Raw genomic sequence first — 16,560 nt, 5'->3', positions numbered from 1 at the left:
GAACTGCAATAAATGATCTTAAGTTTGACTGAAATAGGAAGGAAACAAGAGATGTCCAGAAAGGCTAAAAGCCAACTAAAATGCATATCTATACTTTAAACCTGAAATACTTATCAATTCATATAATCCAAGTGTGCCATGAACATTGTACATAAAGTATTTGCCAATATCAATTCCACTGAACCTGTTATTATTCATACGCATTATAAACATGACAAGACACATTATATTCCACCATTTTAATATATATCTACTATCCCCTTCATAATATTTTCCTCTTTTTTCACTCTTATTATTCGGCAATGAAAACATGCATTAGAATAAAGAAAATGACAACAAGAATAAAAATGTTGACACGGGAGAGAAAAGACTGGTAGCACAAAATATGTCTACACAAACAAACAAGTTCACAGCATGATTTGTATTCCCAATTAATGCAGTAAATTTGTAGAAGAGACCAAGCATGTTGAGAACATGAGACAAAATAAGAAACTGCATTGCATTAGGATCGTAGAGCACATGAGAACCAAGTTGATTAGGTTTCAAAACTAGAACGAGAGTAACCATCCTAACCATCCTCGTGTGGCCTATGTTTCAAGGATAATATGTGCCACAAGTATACTAACATGAGCAAAATATCGTTTTGTTTTTAAGGTTTACCAAAGCTCATTAACAGGGATTAGCTTGAATAGAAAAGGGGTGGTCACCTGCAAAAGAATTTCAGGAAATGTTGAAGTTAGAAAATGTTCAAGGCAGGTCGGGTACATACACAGACCACAGAATGAAGATTATATCCTACCAGACTAAGTGTTGTGGTTCCAAGCAGCAGCAGATATAATTTCCCCTGAAAACAGTCAAAGTTTCATAAATATCTTACATATATGCTACAAGGTGGATGTTTAAGAGATTTAGAGGTACTGTGGCCATAAGTTATTTAGGAGGACATCAATTATTGCGGAAACTCCAATGGTAGCACTAACCTCGACTAGATGGAGATTAGAGGCACGACTTAAAAGAACAAAAGCAAATTCGCCTATCTGTGCTAGAGATATTCAAACCTATACAAATACACAATCCAACATCTGTCAATAACTGAATTACTAGAAAGAAGCAATATCAATGCAACTGGAAATCCAACTTACTAGGAATGATGTTTTGTTGTTGTATCCAAATCCCTTGACAACCATGGTTATAATAATTGTTTTTATGATGATAACTAAGATGACAGACGCGAGAAATATATCAACATGATTCCAGAGAAACTGAACATGAATCAGCATCCCAATGCTGGCAAGGAAAAGGGCAGCAAAAAGGTTGCGAATGGGTTCAATCTGCAAAATTAACAGGCTTGAGCACTTTCAAACAATGAAACAAAGTGGCAGAATGCAGTAACATTTAAGTGATTTAACAATAGTGGTAGAAGAATGCATTAAAATAAAAATAGTGGCAAAATGCATCTGAAACTAAAGTACTATAAGATGGCAGAATGCATCTCTATTCTCTAACTAAAATGCATCTCTATGAAGATTGATTCTGACCTTAACAGAACAATCTGTCGATTCTGTCCTTTATAGAACAAAACTCTAACAGAGCATATTAGCATTCCAAAACTTCATTTTCACTTATAGGCTATTAGCATTATCGCAACAACAGATGTGGCCAACTCAACAAGCCAACAATTATCATATGAGCAAGCCAACTCAACAACTCCAGCAGAACAAAAGTTTGCAGCTTAACGATAGCATATGAACAAGTTTCCAACTTTCCATATTCAACTCAACAATTATCAAATTGATTATCAATTGACTGCAATTGATTGCAATTGATTATCAGTTTATCACGTATCAGAACAAGAAGATGAATAATTCCCAGAATTGATTATCAAAGTTTCCAACTTTCCATATTCAACTCAACAATTATGAAATTGATTATCAATTTATCACTTATCAGAACTAAGAAGATGAAGAATTCCCAGAATTGATTAGCAAATTGACAAATTCCAATTTTCTAATTCAAGCAAAGATGAATAATTCCCAGAAACCCAGATTATCAATTTCTCAAAACAAGAAGATTGGAAGAATAGAACTTACGTTAACTCGTTAAGATGTAAGGCTGGAGGCTGACGGATGAGCTTTGGGGAGGAGGGGCGCGGTGAGGACAGACAGAGAGAGAGAGAGCGACAGCGATGTGAGATAGCAACGGCGAAGAACTGATCAGCGACGACGATGTGAGAGGGCGACGGCGAAGGCTTGATCAGCGACGGCGAAGTGGGACTGACAGTGAGTCAGTGACGAAGTGAGATTCGATCCCGTTTTGGGGCTTTAGGTTTCGCGGAAATCTAAAATATATATATATATATGAAACGCCCAGCGCCTTCCGCCTACCGCCTACCGCCCAGCAGCCTAGGCCCGCCTGGGCGCCCGACTAAGATTGATCAAAATAAGCAGCCAAACCAACAAACTAAGCAAACCAAGCAGACAAGAAACCTTCCCACAATTGAAAACCCTAAATAGATCAAGCAGAAGATGAAAACTGAAACAATAAGTGAAAAAAATTGTACCTTGATTTGGCCAGAGAAAAAAACCAATGAGCAAGACAAGGCCAAAGTTCTCAACTTTCTCCAAAAGGGTTTCAGAAACTTCAAGACCCTGAAACCGGTGGCCCCAATCTCCGAGAGCGGCAACCACTTCAATGTTCTTTAATTCGTAGCTCAATCGATCCACGACATCTCGATGAGAGGAGTAGAGAACGTGGTGGTGGTGGTGGGAGATACGCGGCCGGCGACTCGGAGGTGGAGCAAATCCAGTGAACGGCGACTTGGCGGTGGGAAGAGACGTGGAAGGAAGAGATGGCGAAAATTGAGGTCTGTGTCAGGGAGAGAGAGAAGTTTTTGTGTTATGAAATGAAAAAAATGAAAAAAATAAAAATGAAATGTGTAGAGGGAAATAAAAACTTTGGTGAAAATTTTTGTGTCTTTTACTTTTACGGCACACATCAATGCATGCCATAAAAAACCATATTAAAAAAGGCATTAACAGCGCACTATTCTTGCACGTTGTAAAAGATAATACTATTACGGCGTGTATCTATGCATGCCATAAAAGACCAAATAAAAAATGACATTAACGGCGTGCATCTAATGCACGCCGTAAAAGACCATATCAGAAAGGGTATTAACAGCCTGCGTGAAAATGCGCCGTAAATGTGTGTCTATTACGGCACGCATTAGATGCACGCCGTAAAAGACCATATCAGAAAGGGTATTAACGGCCTGCGTGAAAATGCGCCGTAAATGTGTGCCTATTACGGCACGCATTAATGCACGCCGTAAAATGTGCGCGGTAAAAGAGTCATTTTCTTGTAGTGATTGTTTCTAACTTTATCATATGAGGTATTCCTTTGTTGGTATTGCTTAACCTTTGCAGGTATAAAATTTGTGATGAGCCCCTATATGCAAAGCACACATGGTCTTACTTCGGTGATAGACACATCAAACTACTATACATGATACATGTAGCTTATCGCATACATAAATGAGGCTTGCAACAATCAGGGGGAGATTCTCATCAGGGGGAGCATCCAGAAGCATGCTACCTAGGACATATGCGCGTTGTGCTCTTTTTGTCCTTCGACCAGGGTTATTTTTGTCCCACTGGGTTTTTGTTACCTGGCAAGGTTTTTAACGAGGCAACAATAAGCGCGTCCAATACCATCATTCATTGGTGGACATCCAAGGGGGAGTGTTGTAAATATTATTATCTATGTGGATGTCCATGTAAATACTCATTAGTTATGTAAACCCTACCTCTATATAAAGGAGGCTAATGAGACTGAATGAGATACTTCTACTTCCTCCCAACTATTCTCTCTGCATATTCTCTCTACTTTATAACAGTACGCACAACTTATTAGATTTTTGAATTGTAAGTTTTAACGTTAAGCATCCAATAATCTTGTCAAATACCATTTGTTTATCAATCTTCTCTTTATAAGAATTGAAGGTCATGAATTCGAATCACAAACTAATTATTGTGCACTAATTATTATGTAATAAAATAAAAATCTAATAACCTCAATAAGAACAACCACGGTATGGTCGAACCATTATTGTAAAAGATTGAAAATTGTTCTTTTATAGGGAGAACTTTTAATGAAGGCCTTATAATAAGGATCAAGTGAATACTTCAATGGCAAAATGACATACATGTTAAAATTTTAAAATATCAGCTAAAGTTAAAACACTCATCCAACCGTTCATTCAAAAATTCTCAATTGGTTCCTATCATAAGGTCATATTAAAAGCTCTCCATTATTTTATAATCATGAATTACCACAGATAAATACATGAGGTAAAAAATAAAAAAATCATGTATAATCAAGTTAACTCGGACCAAGTAACAGGATGGTCAAAGAGTATAGTATATTATAAGAACCAAAGACAAAATCAAACCTGACATGTCGTTTATTGTTGAAGCGACAAAAAGTACTCGAAACTCAAAAAAAGCATTCCGTGTAGTTGCAGTCTCGTTATGTTTGAAGTCTCTCGTCGTCCTCCTCCTCCTCCTCCCCTGAGATTTGAAACCTAAACACAAACTCTCTTCTTCTTCCTTAAACATTCAACACCTTCTATTCTCTTCTTTTCTTTCTGGGCTTAATCAAATTCCAAGGTAAATCCCATCTCTTCTATAAATTTTGAAGCTTTAGTTTCCAATATTTTCATTCTGTTCGATCCCTCTGTTACTCTGTTTGGAATAAAACTAATGAATACGATCAAATTTGTTACCTTTCTTCATGTTTAGAATGAGGGTACCTCTAATTTCCTTGTCCTTTTTGTTCAATCTCTTGAAAAGGAAAAGCTTGCTTTTAACATGTGAATTTCTGAATCAGATTACTGTGTAGTTTGCGGAATAATTTTCCTGGAGTATCAGAATTCTTATTTGTTTTGTGTTTCTTTTGGTGGAATATAGTTTCTGGGTGGTTTTTTAAGCACGGGTTTGTTTTTCGAAGTTTGTACCTCGAGTCCGTGAAAAATAAATCAATAGACATGTGATATTAGTTTTTCTCTGGAATTAATTTATGAAGATTGAATGTTATATAGGTCTGTTGGGTAATATTGTAAGTTGTTAACAATTCTAGTTTAATCTACAGATGCAAATTTCAAATTGTGCTGCTGTTACATTGTTGGCTTTTTTATTGAGCCTACAAGGAGCTTTTGGGATCAGATTTGTGATCGACAGAGATGAATGCTTCTCTCATAATGTTTTGTATGAAGGAGATACTGTCCACCTCTCTTTTGTTGTAATTAAGGTTGATGCATCTTGGCATTATACTCAAGACGGTGTTGATCTCCTGGTAAGTCCCATGTTTTTTGCCCAAGTTGGGTGTATAATTCTGCGAGCTTAGCTAGGACCTTGCAATCTTCGTCTACATGCATATTTCCATGTTATGCAGAGAGTATCAGTGACATAGTATAATGTTAGTAATGAACTGGATACCAACCATGATCTGTGCAATGTCATTGGAATTTGTAGGTGAAGGGGCCTTCTGGTGAGCAGATACATGAGTTTCGTGATAAGACAAGCGAGAAATTCGAGTTTGTCACTCGTCACAAAGGAATCCATCAGTTTTGTTTCACCAACAAGTCACCTTATCATGAAACCATAGACTTTGACTTACATGTCAGCCATTTTACATACTATGATCAGCATGCAAAAGATGGTGAGGCGCGGTACTTTTTGGACATCTTTATTGAAGTCTCTGATAACTGTTACACTGGTTGGAAAATACGGCTGGACTTACTATAGTTTTGTGGTTTATCTGCAGAGCATTTTAACCCTTTGTTAGATCAGATAACAAAGTTAGAGGAAGCTCTTTACAACATTCAGTTTGAGCAGCATTGGCTTGAGGCTCAGACCGAACGCCAGGCAATAGGTATCTGCTGAACTCTGAATACCTCCTCGAGAAGCTCTAGTAGATGAAGAAATGTGGTCCTTTATTTGATGCTTGATTGCTTCCATCATTGATAGTCATTTGAATTGAATACTTTAGCCCTTTTCACTGTCGTTAATTGCATCTTTGACTTCTTTTTAGACTTATAGATGCCGAAATACGGCGCGATTATCATTCCTTTGCACTTTCGTAGTGTTTGCAAAAACAAATGTTGCATATTTTGTCTCTCTCTTTCTCATTTGCATATGCTGTCTGGTTGTGATACATGTAAGCTTTGGATTTGTCAATCTTTTAGTAAGTAAATTCTTCTTGCAATCCTTGTTGCAGTGAACGACGCAATGAGCCGGAGGGCGATTCACAAGGCCTTTTTTGAATCAGCAGGACTTGTTGGTGCCAGTGTTCTCCAAGTTTACCTTCTTCGCCGCCTCTTTGAACGGAAGCTTGGGATGTCCAGAGTCTGACCTTTTTACAGCCAACCCCAGGATTTGCACCTAACTATCCAGTAGTTAATTTTATACTTGATTGTTATTCCATGCTTCTGCCTTCTGCCTTGTTCTCATTTCTATTTTGTCCAGCAAGAATAATCCATGTATAGAAACCATCAGTTTGGAAATTTTAATCCAGTCACTTTTTTCTTGTGGAATCCTTGATTTTACACTAGTTCATATGAGTGCCCAAACTTGTTCCTATTTTTGCTTGAATATTCATGTGTGCAAATACAAAGTATCTTACGTATTTCATCAGTGGCTACTTGTTTATCATATCGAGCATACTGTATCTTTGTTGTTTTGGTTCTGGTATCTCAAATCCTGAAGGTGGAAGGCTAATGGTAGCGTGTAGAATTCAATTGTTACTGTTATGTCTGTTTACTAGCTGGCCTTGACCCAAGTATCCCAAACCTTTCCCTCTATTTCTCACCACCAAATTTTACTCCATTTATACTAGAAAAGAAGCCTAAACGCTGCAAGTATAGTCTTTTTATTGTTAAAACAACATTAGGGATACCATCACCTGTTGAAAATGTGAAAAACAATTAGCTGTTCAATTGTGATCGAATCAAGAAGACAGACAGAAGTACGGATTTCATGACCAAGACGCATCATGAACATTTTGGCCCTTACAACACTGCTGCGAACCCCAGAGACCATGCCCCAAATCCCAAATTTACAACCCAAATACAAATTCTAAATCCGAAACCAGCAAAACCCAGATGCCAAAACTCAAGTTTTTCAGACCCAAAACCCCATATTCCACTGTATTTGATTGATAATAAGTAGGATGAGAGTTACTAAAATATTTATTGTTCCATTGTTCTATTATTGGTAGAGATATCAATGAGATGGGAACATTCTTACAGCCTGAAAAGAGTTGTAGGATATTTCAAAAGAAAATAGAAAATCATTTCACAAACAAGACTAGTTTGATAGTACAATGAGGGAAGAAAAGAATGTCACGAGCAAAGCTCTAAAGTGTGTAGCATAGATAAGACAAAGACGGAAACAGATCGGCATCTAATAACAATCACATCAGACAATATAGATACAATAAGTATTTTGCCTTCTTTTACTCCTCCCATCACAAAGTTTTACGCCACACAATAAATCCATCACTGCTATACAGCTCCTATCTTCTTTGGAAAAATATGGTGGAGCCAGTTACAGAACAACATGCTCTTCTGTTGAAGGCACTTACATGTAGGGAACCTTGTCAAGATTGTGTAGGTGGTTGGGCCATGCAGCAAAACCATTTTTTCTGAGAGCCAGGGAATCATCAACATAAGAGAAAGAAAATCAAGACAATTAGATCGAATTGAGGAATAAAACATAATTACACACTGATCAATTATTTCTTCTATATGGACACAAAATGACACAATAAAGACACTCAGATTAAGAAAGGCTATACATAATGCACCAAAAGAAGAGCATAACTGTGCGTATTAGGTTTAAAGGAAGATATATGCACCAATCTTCAGGGCCTTAAGATTTTCTAATGGTACTGAAGTAACTGTGCGTATTAGGTTAAATCTGTCTATAAGAAGATAGAATTGAAGTTTTGATGTTCCAGTCCTGCTCCATGGAGCAATATAATGCTGATAATACAGCCAAACGTTATTCCTTTCTCTTTTTCTTTCTTCAATATCCTGACGCTAATTATTATACAAGTCCTTTTATCTATTCCTAACTACAGTTCCATATAATAAGTTAGTAAAATTGATTTAAAGCTAAAAGATAGGCTGAGTGTCATTGATAAGGCAGTTTTACATGGGCATGAAGTTTACTGTGGTTGTAGATTGTACTCTTAGCAAAAGCATGTAGCTTAAGAAGTAGGCAGAGTGTATTGCTATTGGCTATAACAAGCATATATCAGATCATTCACACATAAATGAAAGAACAATATGAGAAAGCAACTTACAGATGGTGGCCTGCCAGGATCCACTCCAGGCCTGACATTATTCTGAGCATCCTTGGTTGGTGACTCGGGTTTGCCACCTGTCTTTTTTTCATCCCTAGCCTTGTTAAAAATCACAGTAAACCCTTCTGCTGAAGCAGGATCATTGACATCCCATTCACCAAATTTTGGGAGAGGTCTACCCTTTTCCTGTTGGATATCAGTAAAAATTCCCCATTAATATTCAGTGATGGCATAGGGCAGCCAAGTAAATTAACAACTGGTATCTTTTCAAATGATACGACTTCATGCATTTCATCATTATTTGGACTTGGATTCAGTAAGTAACACTTCTGCAAGTGTTTGGTTGCCGTTATCATACGTAAAGGTCAATAGTAATATTCAATATAATCAACAAACTGATAAGCTAGAACCATAGTCAAAGTGACCTGAGAAAAGGAATCAAACCAATGTGCAATCCATGCCAGCTCAGAACTGACAATTCGAGGACTCACAACCCAAAAAGTACTTTTGTAGCAAAATTTAGACTCATGGATAACATTGTAAGTCATCACTAGTAATTAACTACACTAATCCAAGTAGCTTCCAGAACTCATAGCATATACAACTCATTATCTTCCATGAAAAACAATGATACATTAGCATATACATCTAACGATTCACAAGCAACAAAATGCAGAAAAGGACTGACCAACAGTCTGCTAGATCCCTAATCCCATGATTTCCTCAAGGTTGGCATTAATAACCGGCACCGGCAGCAGAATAAATTTGCGTCAACTAGAGAGGAGAGACCACCGCAAACCCAATGTCACCACCCCTAGTTTTCTAGACGGCCTGATGACCCCTCCCAACAGGATCGATCAAAGAAAACCAACAACTTTCTATTTGGTTTTCAAATAAATAACAGCAACTCAATCTGATCTGGTCTAAGCTTTTACACTATTCTCAAAACACTTGATAAGCCTCTCAAGCAGAAACTAAGAGCTTACATATTTGTCTTGGTAACAAAGAGTTAAGAACCTAGCTACCACTAGCTTTCTGAACTTAAAATTCAGTGGTGTGTCTTTAGAACTGTCCTATAAATGAAAGTTGGGAGGTGTAACTCTCATAAATCAACCATACAGAACCAGCTTGCAGTCATATAATCATTTAAGTGAATTAAACATTTAAAAGAAAGGAAAAAAAAAACGATATACTATAGATAACAAGATGATTGTTTTCAGGAAGCATTAAGCAGAGACAGAAGGCAATCAGCACGCAATGCAGCTAATGTCCAACCAGAAAGATCACGAGAGTTAATCAAACTGGCAGAACAGGAAAATGCTCAAAAAGACCAAGTGACTGTTAAATCAAAACATAAAGCAATCTACGAAAGATAACTCCAAGTCATTTCACCAAGCGCTCAACACAAGTTCAACCCACCAGAATCATATTATAAGATTCTATAAGCATACACAATTCATCAAAGTAAAAAAGATTGCTCATTGCCAAACTTCTCCGAACACACAAGATTCATCTACACGAAAATCCTTGTTTTGGACAAAGAAATCATAACAAAGCAATCACAAGATAAAACCATAATTTCCAATTTGGATAAAATAATAGACAGATTCTAAACTCAAAATATTAAACTTAATAATTTCATAACAATCACAAACAAACAAACAAACAAAAAAAATCCAATCTTCACTATTCCCAATGAACAAAAACTAAAGAATTCAAATCCGCTCCTCCAAAATTGACCGAACACCATGGATTTTACAGTTAACAACAAAATTCTGCTCCAAATTAACGCAAAAAACAATACTAAAAAAAATTGATCCGAGCCGATTGCAATTAAATTAATACAGATTAACAAGGAAATCTAATATATTATGCTCAAATCCAGCAGATTAAGCATCAGAGAAAGAAAGAAAAAAATTGATAGTTTGGATTTGGGAGAAGAAGACGAAAAGGATTACGTACCGACATGAATTCGATGATCACAAAAAGGAGAACTTTTTTTCCGGGAAAAAGAAAAATGAGTCGGAAAAGTAATATCAGAACCAGAGAGAGAGAGAGAGAGAGAGAGAGAGAGAGAGAGTTGGGCCAGAAATGGGCCTATTATTGCAAAGCAAAAGTGAAATCTGGGGAATATTTTCTGATGGTTTTTAACGGTTTTTTTCCTTAAATAGACGGCGTTAATGGGGTAACGGGAAACAATAGGGAAAGACTGTTAAGTCGAGCGTCAGCAGTGACGTGGCCTGTGGATGGTAACGGAACGGAGTGGTGAGCTGGCAGACGGAGTGAGGGAAGTAGTAGACTAGTAGCTGTAGGGTTGCACGGAGGCAAAGAGGACATTGGGACTAGCTGGCAATGCAAAATGTTGGGTTTAATTAAAAATAATAATAATTAATTTTAATTTTATGGAGCTTTTTCAGTGTCGTTTTTTGATGAAAATGATAGTGTAAATACTGTAATTATAGTTTTTAGTGCGAGTATTTTACCAAAAGGACAGAGAGTTGTTAACTATGTATATGACTGTGGGATTTTTTTTATTTTTTTATTAGGGGTGAGGTAACAAGCTACTTCGATTATGTTAACGAATTAATAACACACTCACTCAATCAGTATTTGAACAGAGGTCCATGAGAGTATCTCGGCAAAGTCAAACTAATCTCCAGCCACAGTTGCTTGAACCCGATGGCCCCTTAAATCTGCTAACCTCAAACTGGTGGGGGGTCGGGCTCGAACACTAGATATAGAGGTCTATGTTAAGCCGCTCGACCAGCTTTACCACATCAAGTGGTTATGCATGCGGGTTTTACCGAGTTCCTCTTTCAAAATCAATTATTTTTTATTTTTGTGTTGGACTTTGTTTCTTTGTTTGGATGTTTTCGGAGCAATCATAATCGTGCATTACAAATTCAGGTGTTACGTATTCACACGGATGATCACACACCAGAAAAGAGTGCCCCTCTGGATTGAGGATTCATAATGCACGCGGCTAAAAGTCAAGCACACCACTCTGCTTCTTGCAAGTTTCAAGCTTTGAACATATTTGTAATTTGAACCTAGCTTAGCCTAGAGGAATCTGGTTGTTGATCAGAAAAGCAAAGCAAATATTGAGAAAATGGGAATGCACATTTGTTATTACAAAGTCAACAAGAGCAATAGCATCCCAAAATAGCTAGATTCTGTCTGCCATGGCGATGGCATCGCATTCCTTGGCAAATTTGCAACGTAGACCCCTGTGCCTCCATCATCAACATATGTCATTGCAGTGTAGTCCCTGTGTCTCCAACACCAGGTGCAAATTGTAGATATTGATTTAGACACCCAATTCATTTGGTTTCCTTATATCATCAGCATATTCCGTTGCAATATCGTTTGCCGCCATCATCAAAGTGTGAACTATAGATATTTCTTGAGACACCCAATTCATTTGGTTCCCTCATCAGTGGCCAACTTCTATCTCTATCAAAGAGCTGTTTCCTCCACCTTTATTGGCATGTGATGTCTCTATAAAACTTTGAATAGTGATGAGTCATGAGTCATGATCCGCCTAGGATGATCTATAATTCCTTTACTGGAATCAGAAATCGGGAATTTAGATAGATAAAAAACAGGAAAGTTTGGGGGATGATGGAAAGCATTGTAAATGTGTTTCTAGGAAGAGCAAAACTTACAGATTGGTTTTTAAGGCGTGGCACTGATTACGGATCCCAGCCTTCCAACCATGGTGCTCAAGAAGTGTGTGCAAGAATGAGCTCGTAATGGATCATCCATCGTGCAGAGACCAAGAGGGAGAGGATGTCTGTTAAATAGTTGCAGTGAAACAATGAAGTAAAACCAGACATCAAGATAAAAGAATGAGCTGCCTAAATTAAATATTAGCCTCATACCTCTGAGAAACTCCTATGCATCACATGAGGGGGTCTTCAGCAACACTCCAGGTACTCGTTGCTTGAAAGTTGAAAGAAGATTTTGCTACCTAAAGAGAACAGGGACTTGAATCATCAATTGAACCCTCTTACAGCCTTGTAATGACATATATGGAATCAGATGGCATACACTGCATATAAGAAATCGGGCAAACTTACATAGCACGTGGCATGATTCACTTAGGCAAGCATATCGCATCATGAAACATGATACCCAGGCATCTAGTAGACTGCATTTCATCTGAACTAACAGAAAACAGGTGACTCTGAGATATATGTGTCGTTAAAAAATGCTAAAAATGAACAAAGAATTGAAGATACTGAAACTGAACTGTAATCCATACCATTATGGTCATGTTGTATCATGAATTGCATAAGAAATGAGAGCCCATGGCAATCCGATCTCTCATCAGACCTCAAGTAAAAAAGCTTATTTCTTTACTTGGGAGGGCCCATCGTAGTCTCATCTCCCGATCAATGATGTTGCTTCACAACCGAAGTTTAGTATTATTTCCATTTATTGCACCTCCAAGAGTTTAATGTTCCCATTGCAACATTCAATTGGTCATGCAGTGTTAAGGTGCTTCCATCCAAATTTCCAGATATCAACCCCTTTCCCAATAAATCTCCCAAAATCTCTTCACCTTCAATATGATTATTACCAGAGGAAACAGCAGCAAGGAGAAGAGTGTACGTTGTTGTGTTGGGCAAGAGACCACTTCGTTTCATCTCCTTGTACAGCTCAAATGCAGCCACAACATCACCATTAGCACAAAGGCCTGAAATGAGAACATTAAAAGCAGCAACATCGAGTGGCACACCACAGTGTTCCATTACACCCCTCAATCTTAGAGCCTCTGCAAGGTTGGCTTCTTTGCAGAACTTATGCATCAAAGTAGTAAAAGTAGCAGTAGTTGGAACAAGTTGCATTCGAAGCATGCGATCAAGAACCAGCATCGCTTCTTCAACCTTCCCACATTTCGCAAGCCCTCTAACCATAGCACTCTCAGCAATGTCACAGGAAGTGACACCAAGAGCTTCCATCTGATCTTTTAGCTCAAATGCTCCTTGTATATCTCCCACTCTACACATACCATTAATTATAGTGAAATAATGTGTATACTTGGGAGTAAATCCTTTGGCCAACATTTCATACAGAAGACTACGGGATGCGCGGAAAGCTGAAATTCTGAACAGTCCATTTAAGATTGCTCCATGAGTGTCTGTATTAGCGGAAACTCCTAACAGATTCATGACACTCACTAGCTCAAATGCCATCCCTATCTTCCCAATCTCAGAATACTTGCTAATAAGCAAATTGAATGTTAAAAGATCAGGTACAGCACCTTCCATAATCATCTTATGCAACATTTTGTGGCCAATATCCACCTTACCTGACTCACATAATCCAAGAATAAGAGAGTGACATGTCAATTTGTCAGGCAATAATTTGACCCTGATCATGTTTTTGTACACCAGTGAGCATGCCAATAAGTCTTGTTTCTTTGAGTATCCATGCAACAGAATGTTACAAGAAGCCAAATTGGGGGACAATCTTCGGCCCCCCATAGTTGAAAAGAGATCATTTGCCTTCATCATTTTTCCCATCCTTGAGTATCCATCCATCATTACATTAAGAGCAATAGTATCCGAGTACAGACCTTTGTTCTCCATCTCTTCAAATAGATATGAAGCAGCCTTAGGTTGCCCAATCTTGAAAAGGCCATCAACTAGACAGGTGTACATTATGGGATTTGGTGACAAAATTCCTTTTTCCATAACTCTCCCAAACAATAGGATGGCAGCAACCACTTTTCCCTTCCTGCATAACCCAGCAAGAAGGCTACTGTACGTATGAGTATCGGGCAGCACATTATTCTCAACCATCTCATCAAGAAGGACAACAGCCTCTTGCAAATTCCCTGACTTACATGTCTCAGAAAGTATTGTATTGTACACAACAGTATCAACAGCAGATGGAATGCTGTGGAGTTTCTTCAAAAATTTCCTTGCCTCCTCCAAATGACCACCCCTGCATAGCCCTTTCATTATACTTCCATAAGTAAATGGACTAGGGTGATGACCTAATCTAATCAATTCATCAAACATAGAAAACGCTCCTAACGCATCACCCATGTTTCCATACCCACTTATCATACAATCAAAAGAACTGGAATTGGCAACCAGACCCATGCTGCTCATATGACGCATGAAATCTTCTGCAGCACCAAGGTTCCCAGCTTCACAAAGCGCAGTAATCAAAATGTTACATGTGAAATGATCGGCAGTGTGACCGTTACGATTCATAACTGCATAGATCTTTAATGCTTCGATTATGTTGCCCATCTTGCAAGAGTAGTTGATTAAGGTAGAATATATAAATTTATTCGGTGTAAGGCCAGCTCTATACACTTTACACATTATTTCTCTTACATGTTTCATCCTCCCAGCTCTGCAGAATCCAGTTATGAGCACTGAAAATGCTATGATATCAGGATTCACACCATCCTGGACCATCATACTATGCACATGCACGGCTTCATCAAGCAACCCATTTTTGCATAACCCATCCATGATTGATGTATACGTAATGCAACCACTAACAATCCCATACAATCGCATTTTCTGAAAAGTACTTCTTGCTAAATTAAACTTACCATGCTTGCACAGCCCATTTAAAACAGCACCATAGCTGACTTCATTAGGTTTTAGTCCCACTGCTTCCATCATGTCCAAGAGTCTGAAAGCTTCTTCAAGCTTACCCTTTCGACAGAGCCCGTCAATCAGAGCATTATAAGTAACCCAATTTGGTGAAAGATTAAACGTTGACATCTCATCAAAAACCTTGGTGGCAACACCAATTTTCCCCTCCTTGACAAACCCGTTAATAAGGATATTGTAGGTAACCTGATTAGGAGATAACTTCTTCCTTCTCATCTTCTTCAACAGCAAATAACCTTTTGCACTACTACTGTTTCTACACAAATCCTCAATAAGCATGTTATATGTACACACATCTGCTTCAATACCCTTAGAACCCATATGATCAATAAGATCATTAGCTGCTTTATACCTCCTCTTCTTGCAGTACCAATTGAGCAAAGTATTATAAGTAACTGCATTAGGCACATAGCCACTCTTTTCCATCTTCTTCAAAAGATAACTAGCTTTATTAAGCTTCCCTTCCACACATAGAACACTAATCAATATATTAAAAGTACTAACATCAGGGCAAACATTCTTAGCCAGCATTTCTTTGAAAAAAGACCATACCGATGCAGCCCTCTGGTCCTTTGCCAATGAAGCTAGGATCATATTACAAGTATAACCCGACGGCCTAAACCCCCTTAAACCCATGAAATAAAAAGTCTCTACAGCACTACCAACCATCCCTTCCCTCAAGTAAACTCTAATCAAAAGGTCAAATACTGAAGGGTTTGAATTGCAAAGAGGGTAAGTATCCATCAAAGCACCAAAAACAGATTTCGAGTCAGCACCCAATTGTGCTAAATGCCCCAAAATTAACCTGGCAGAGTCATACATTCTAGCTCTAGCAAGTATATGAGTTGTAACAGAGAGTATATGAGTGAGATGATTGAGTTCCAAACCAGGCTGTTCAATGACCCAGTTGAAGAATTTCAGAGCCAATCTTCCATGCACTGGTCTAAGAGAAGCCAACTTATACTCCATGTGGTTCAGTGACTCCCATCGGTCTATAGTGAGAATTGAGTATATGCTTTGCTCCATATCTGAACCTGTTCAATCCCAAAGATTAAAACTTTGGCCTCAAAATCAAACACCCTCTTCCAAAATTTGAAACTTCAGCATCAAAACAAACACCCTCTTCCCAAAGATTAAAACATTGGCCTCAAAATCAAACACCCTCTTCCCAAAATTGAAACTTTAGCATAAAAACAAACACCCACTTCCTAAATTTGAAACTTTAGCATCAAAATAGACACCTCTTCCTAAAGATTAAAACTTTGGTCTCAAAATCAAACACCCACTTCCCAAAATTGACACTTTAGCATCAAAACAGAGAGAGAAGTAGAGAGAGAGTGATATACCTGAGGTTTGGGTGGTTCTATGAGCTCTGTTTCTGAAGCCATTTTCTTTGAGATTGCTTTTGACATTTGGAGAGGAACCACCATGAAAAGCTCTGAGATTTGAAATTGTGTGGGAAATTTGGGAGAGTTGTTTAGTCTTGGAAGGCAACATTGAGTGTGGTATGCTTGTTTGTCATGACAGTCTGCAAGGCAAAACAGAGAGACCACCT

At 38.0% G+C, this 16,560-nt stretch overlaps 3 protein-coding genes and 1 long non-coding RNA gene across 8 annotated transcripts; 1 reads left to right on the top strand and 3 right to left on the bottom strand.

Moving 5' to 3' along the window:
- Window positions 1-780: 780 nt before the first annotated feature.
- LOC133728039 (uncharacterized) lies at window positions 781-2,329 on the bottom strand. The gene is made up of 4 exons (XR_009855564.1): window positions 2,091-2,329; window positions 1,143-1,331; window positions 981-1,058; window positions 781-844 (listed from the first exon to the last, which is right to left on the bottom strand). It is a non-coding gene; the product is annotated as an uncharacterized LOC133728039 (long non-coding RNA).
- Window positions 2,330-4,481: 2,152 nt separating this feature from the next.
- On the top strand, window positions 4,482-6,614 carry LOC133734219 (transmembrane emp24 domain-containing protein p24beta2-like). Its single transcript, XM_062161859.1, has 5 exons — window positions 4,482-4,667; window positions 5,149-5,352; window positions 5,532-5,718; window positions 5,824-5,931; window positions 6,277-6,614. The coding sequence occupies exons 2-5, from the start codon at window positions 5,149-5,151 to the stop codon at window positions 6,408-6,410; spliced, it is 633 nt and encodes a 210-aa protein (XP_062017843.1). The 5' UTR covers window positions 4,482-4,667; the 3' UTR covers window positions 6,411-6,614.
- A 703-nt stretch (window positions 6,615-7,317) lies between these two features.
- Window positions 7,318-10,485, bottom strand: LOC133733140 (protein NOI4). The gene is made up of 3 exons (XM_062160752.1): window positions 10,327-10,485; window positions 8,365-8,550; window positions 7,318-7,701 (listed from the first exon to the last, which is right to left on the bottom strand). The coding sequence occupies exons 1-3, from the start codon at window positions 10,330-10,332 to the stop codon at window positions 7,657-7,659; spliced, it is 237 nt and encodes a 78-aa protein (XP_062016736.1). The 5' UTR covers window positions 10,333-10,485; the 3' UTR covers window positions 7,318-7,656.
- A 970-nt stretch (window positions 10,486-11,455) lies between these two features.
- Window positions 11,456-16,560, bottom strand: LOC133732535 (pentatricopeptide repeat-containing protein At5g55840). 5 transcript variants are annotated; one of them, XM_062160108.1, is made up of 6 exons: window positions 16,352-16,560; window positions 12,629-16,039; window positions 12,444-12,530; window positions 12,246-12,334; window positions 12,030-12,157; window positions 11,456-11,929 (listed from the first exon to the last, which is right to left on the bottom strand). In XM_062160108.1, the coding sequence occupies exons 1-2, from the start codon at window positions 16,500-16,502 to the stop codon at window positions 12,792-12,794; spliced, it is 3,399 nt and encodes a 1,132-aa protein (XP_062016092.1). In that variant the 5' UTR covers window positions 16,503-16,560; the 3' UTR covers window positions 11,456-11,929; window positions 12,030-12,157; window positions 12,246-12,334; window positions 12,444-12,530; window positions 12,629-12,791. The 5 variants fall into 5 exon arrangements, with proteins under 5 accessions (XP_062016092.1, XP_062016090.1, XP_062016091.1 ...); XM_062160106.1 differs by having other exon boundaries at window positions 12,444-12,525; XM_062160107.1 differs by having other exon boundaries at window positions 11,456-11,915; window positions 12,444-12,525.

Source organism: Rosa rugosa, chromosome 2 (genome assembly GCF_958449725.1).
Source record: "Rosa rugosa chromosome 2, drRosRugo1.1, whole genome shotgun sequence".
NCBI classification, from domain to species: domain Eukaryota; kingdom Viridiplantae; phylum Streptophyta; class Magnoliopsida; order Rosales; family Rosaceae; genus Rosa; species Rosa rugosa.
Note: the sequence above shows the minus strand (reverse complement) of the source record. Positions and strands in the feature narration are given on the sequence as shown.

Bases quoted from the DNA above. Each gene is read 5' to 3' on its own strand.
- LOC133734219 (XM_062161859.1), top strand. From the start codon at position 5,149: ATGCAAATTTCAAATTGTGCTGCTGTTACATTGTTGGCTTTTTTATTG. The intron at 5,719-5,823 runs GTGAGGCGCGGT...GTTTATCTGCAG, and splicing joins TGATCAGCATGCAAAAGATG to AGCATTTTAACCCTTTGTTA. The intron at 5,932-6,276 runs GTATCTGCTGAA...TCCTTGTTGCAG, and splicing joins GACCGAACGCCAGGCAATAG to TGAACGACGCAATGAGCCGG.
- LOC133733140 (XM_062160752.1), bottom strand. The intron at 7,702-8,364 runs GTAAGTTGCTTT...CCTGGCTCTCAG, and splicing joins ATCCTGGCAGGCCACCATCT to AAAAAATGGTTTTGCTGCAT.
- LOC133732535 (XM_062160108.1), bottom strand. From the start codon at position 16,502: ATGTTGCCTTCCAAGACTAAACAACTCTCCCAAATTTCCCACACAATT. The intron at 16,040-16,351 runs GTATATCACTCT...GGGATTGAACAG, and splicing joins TAGAACCACCCAAACCTCAG to GTTCAGATATGGAGCAAAGC.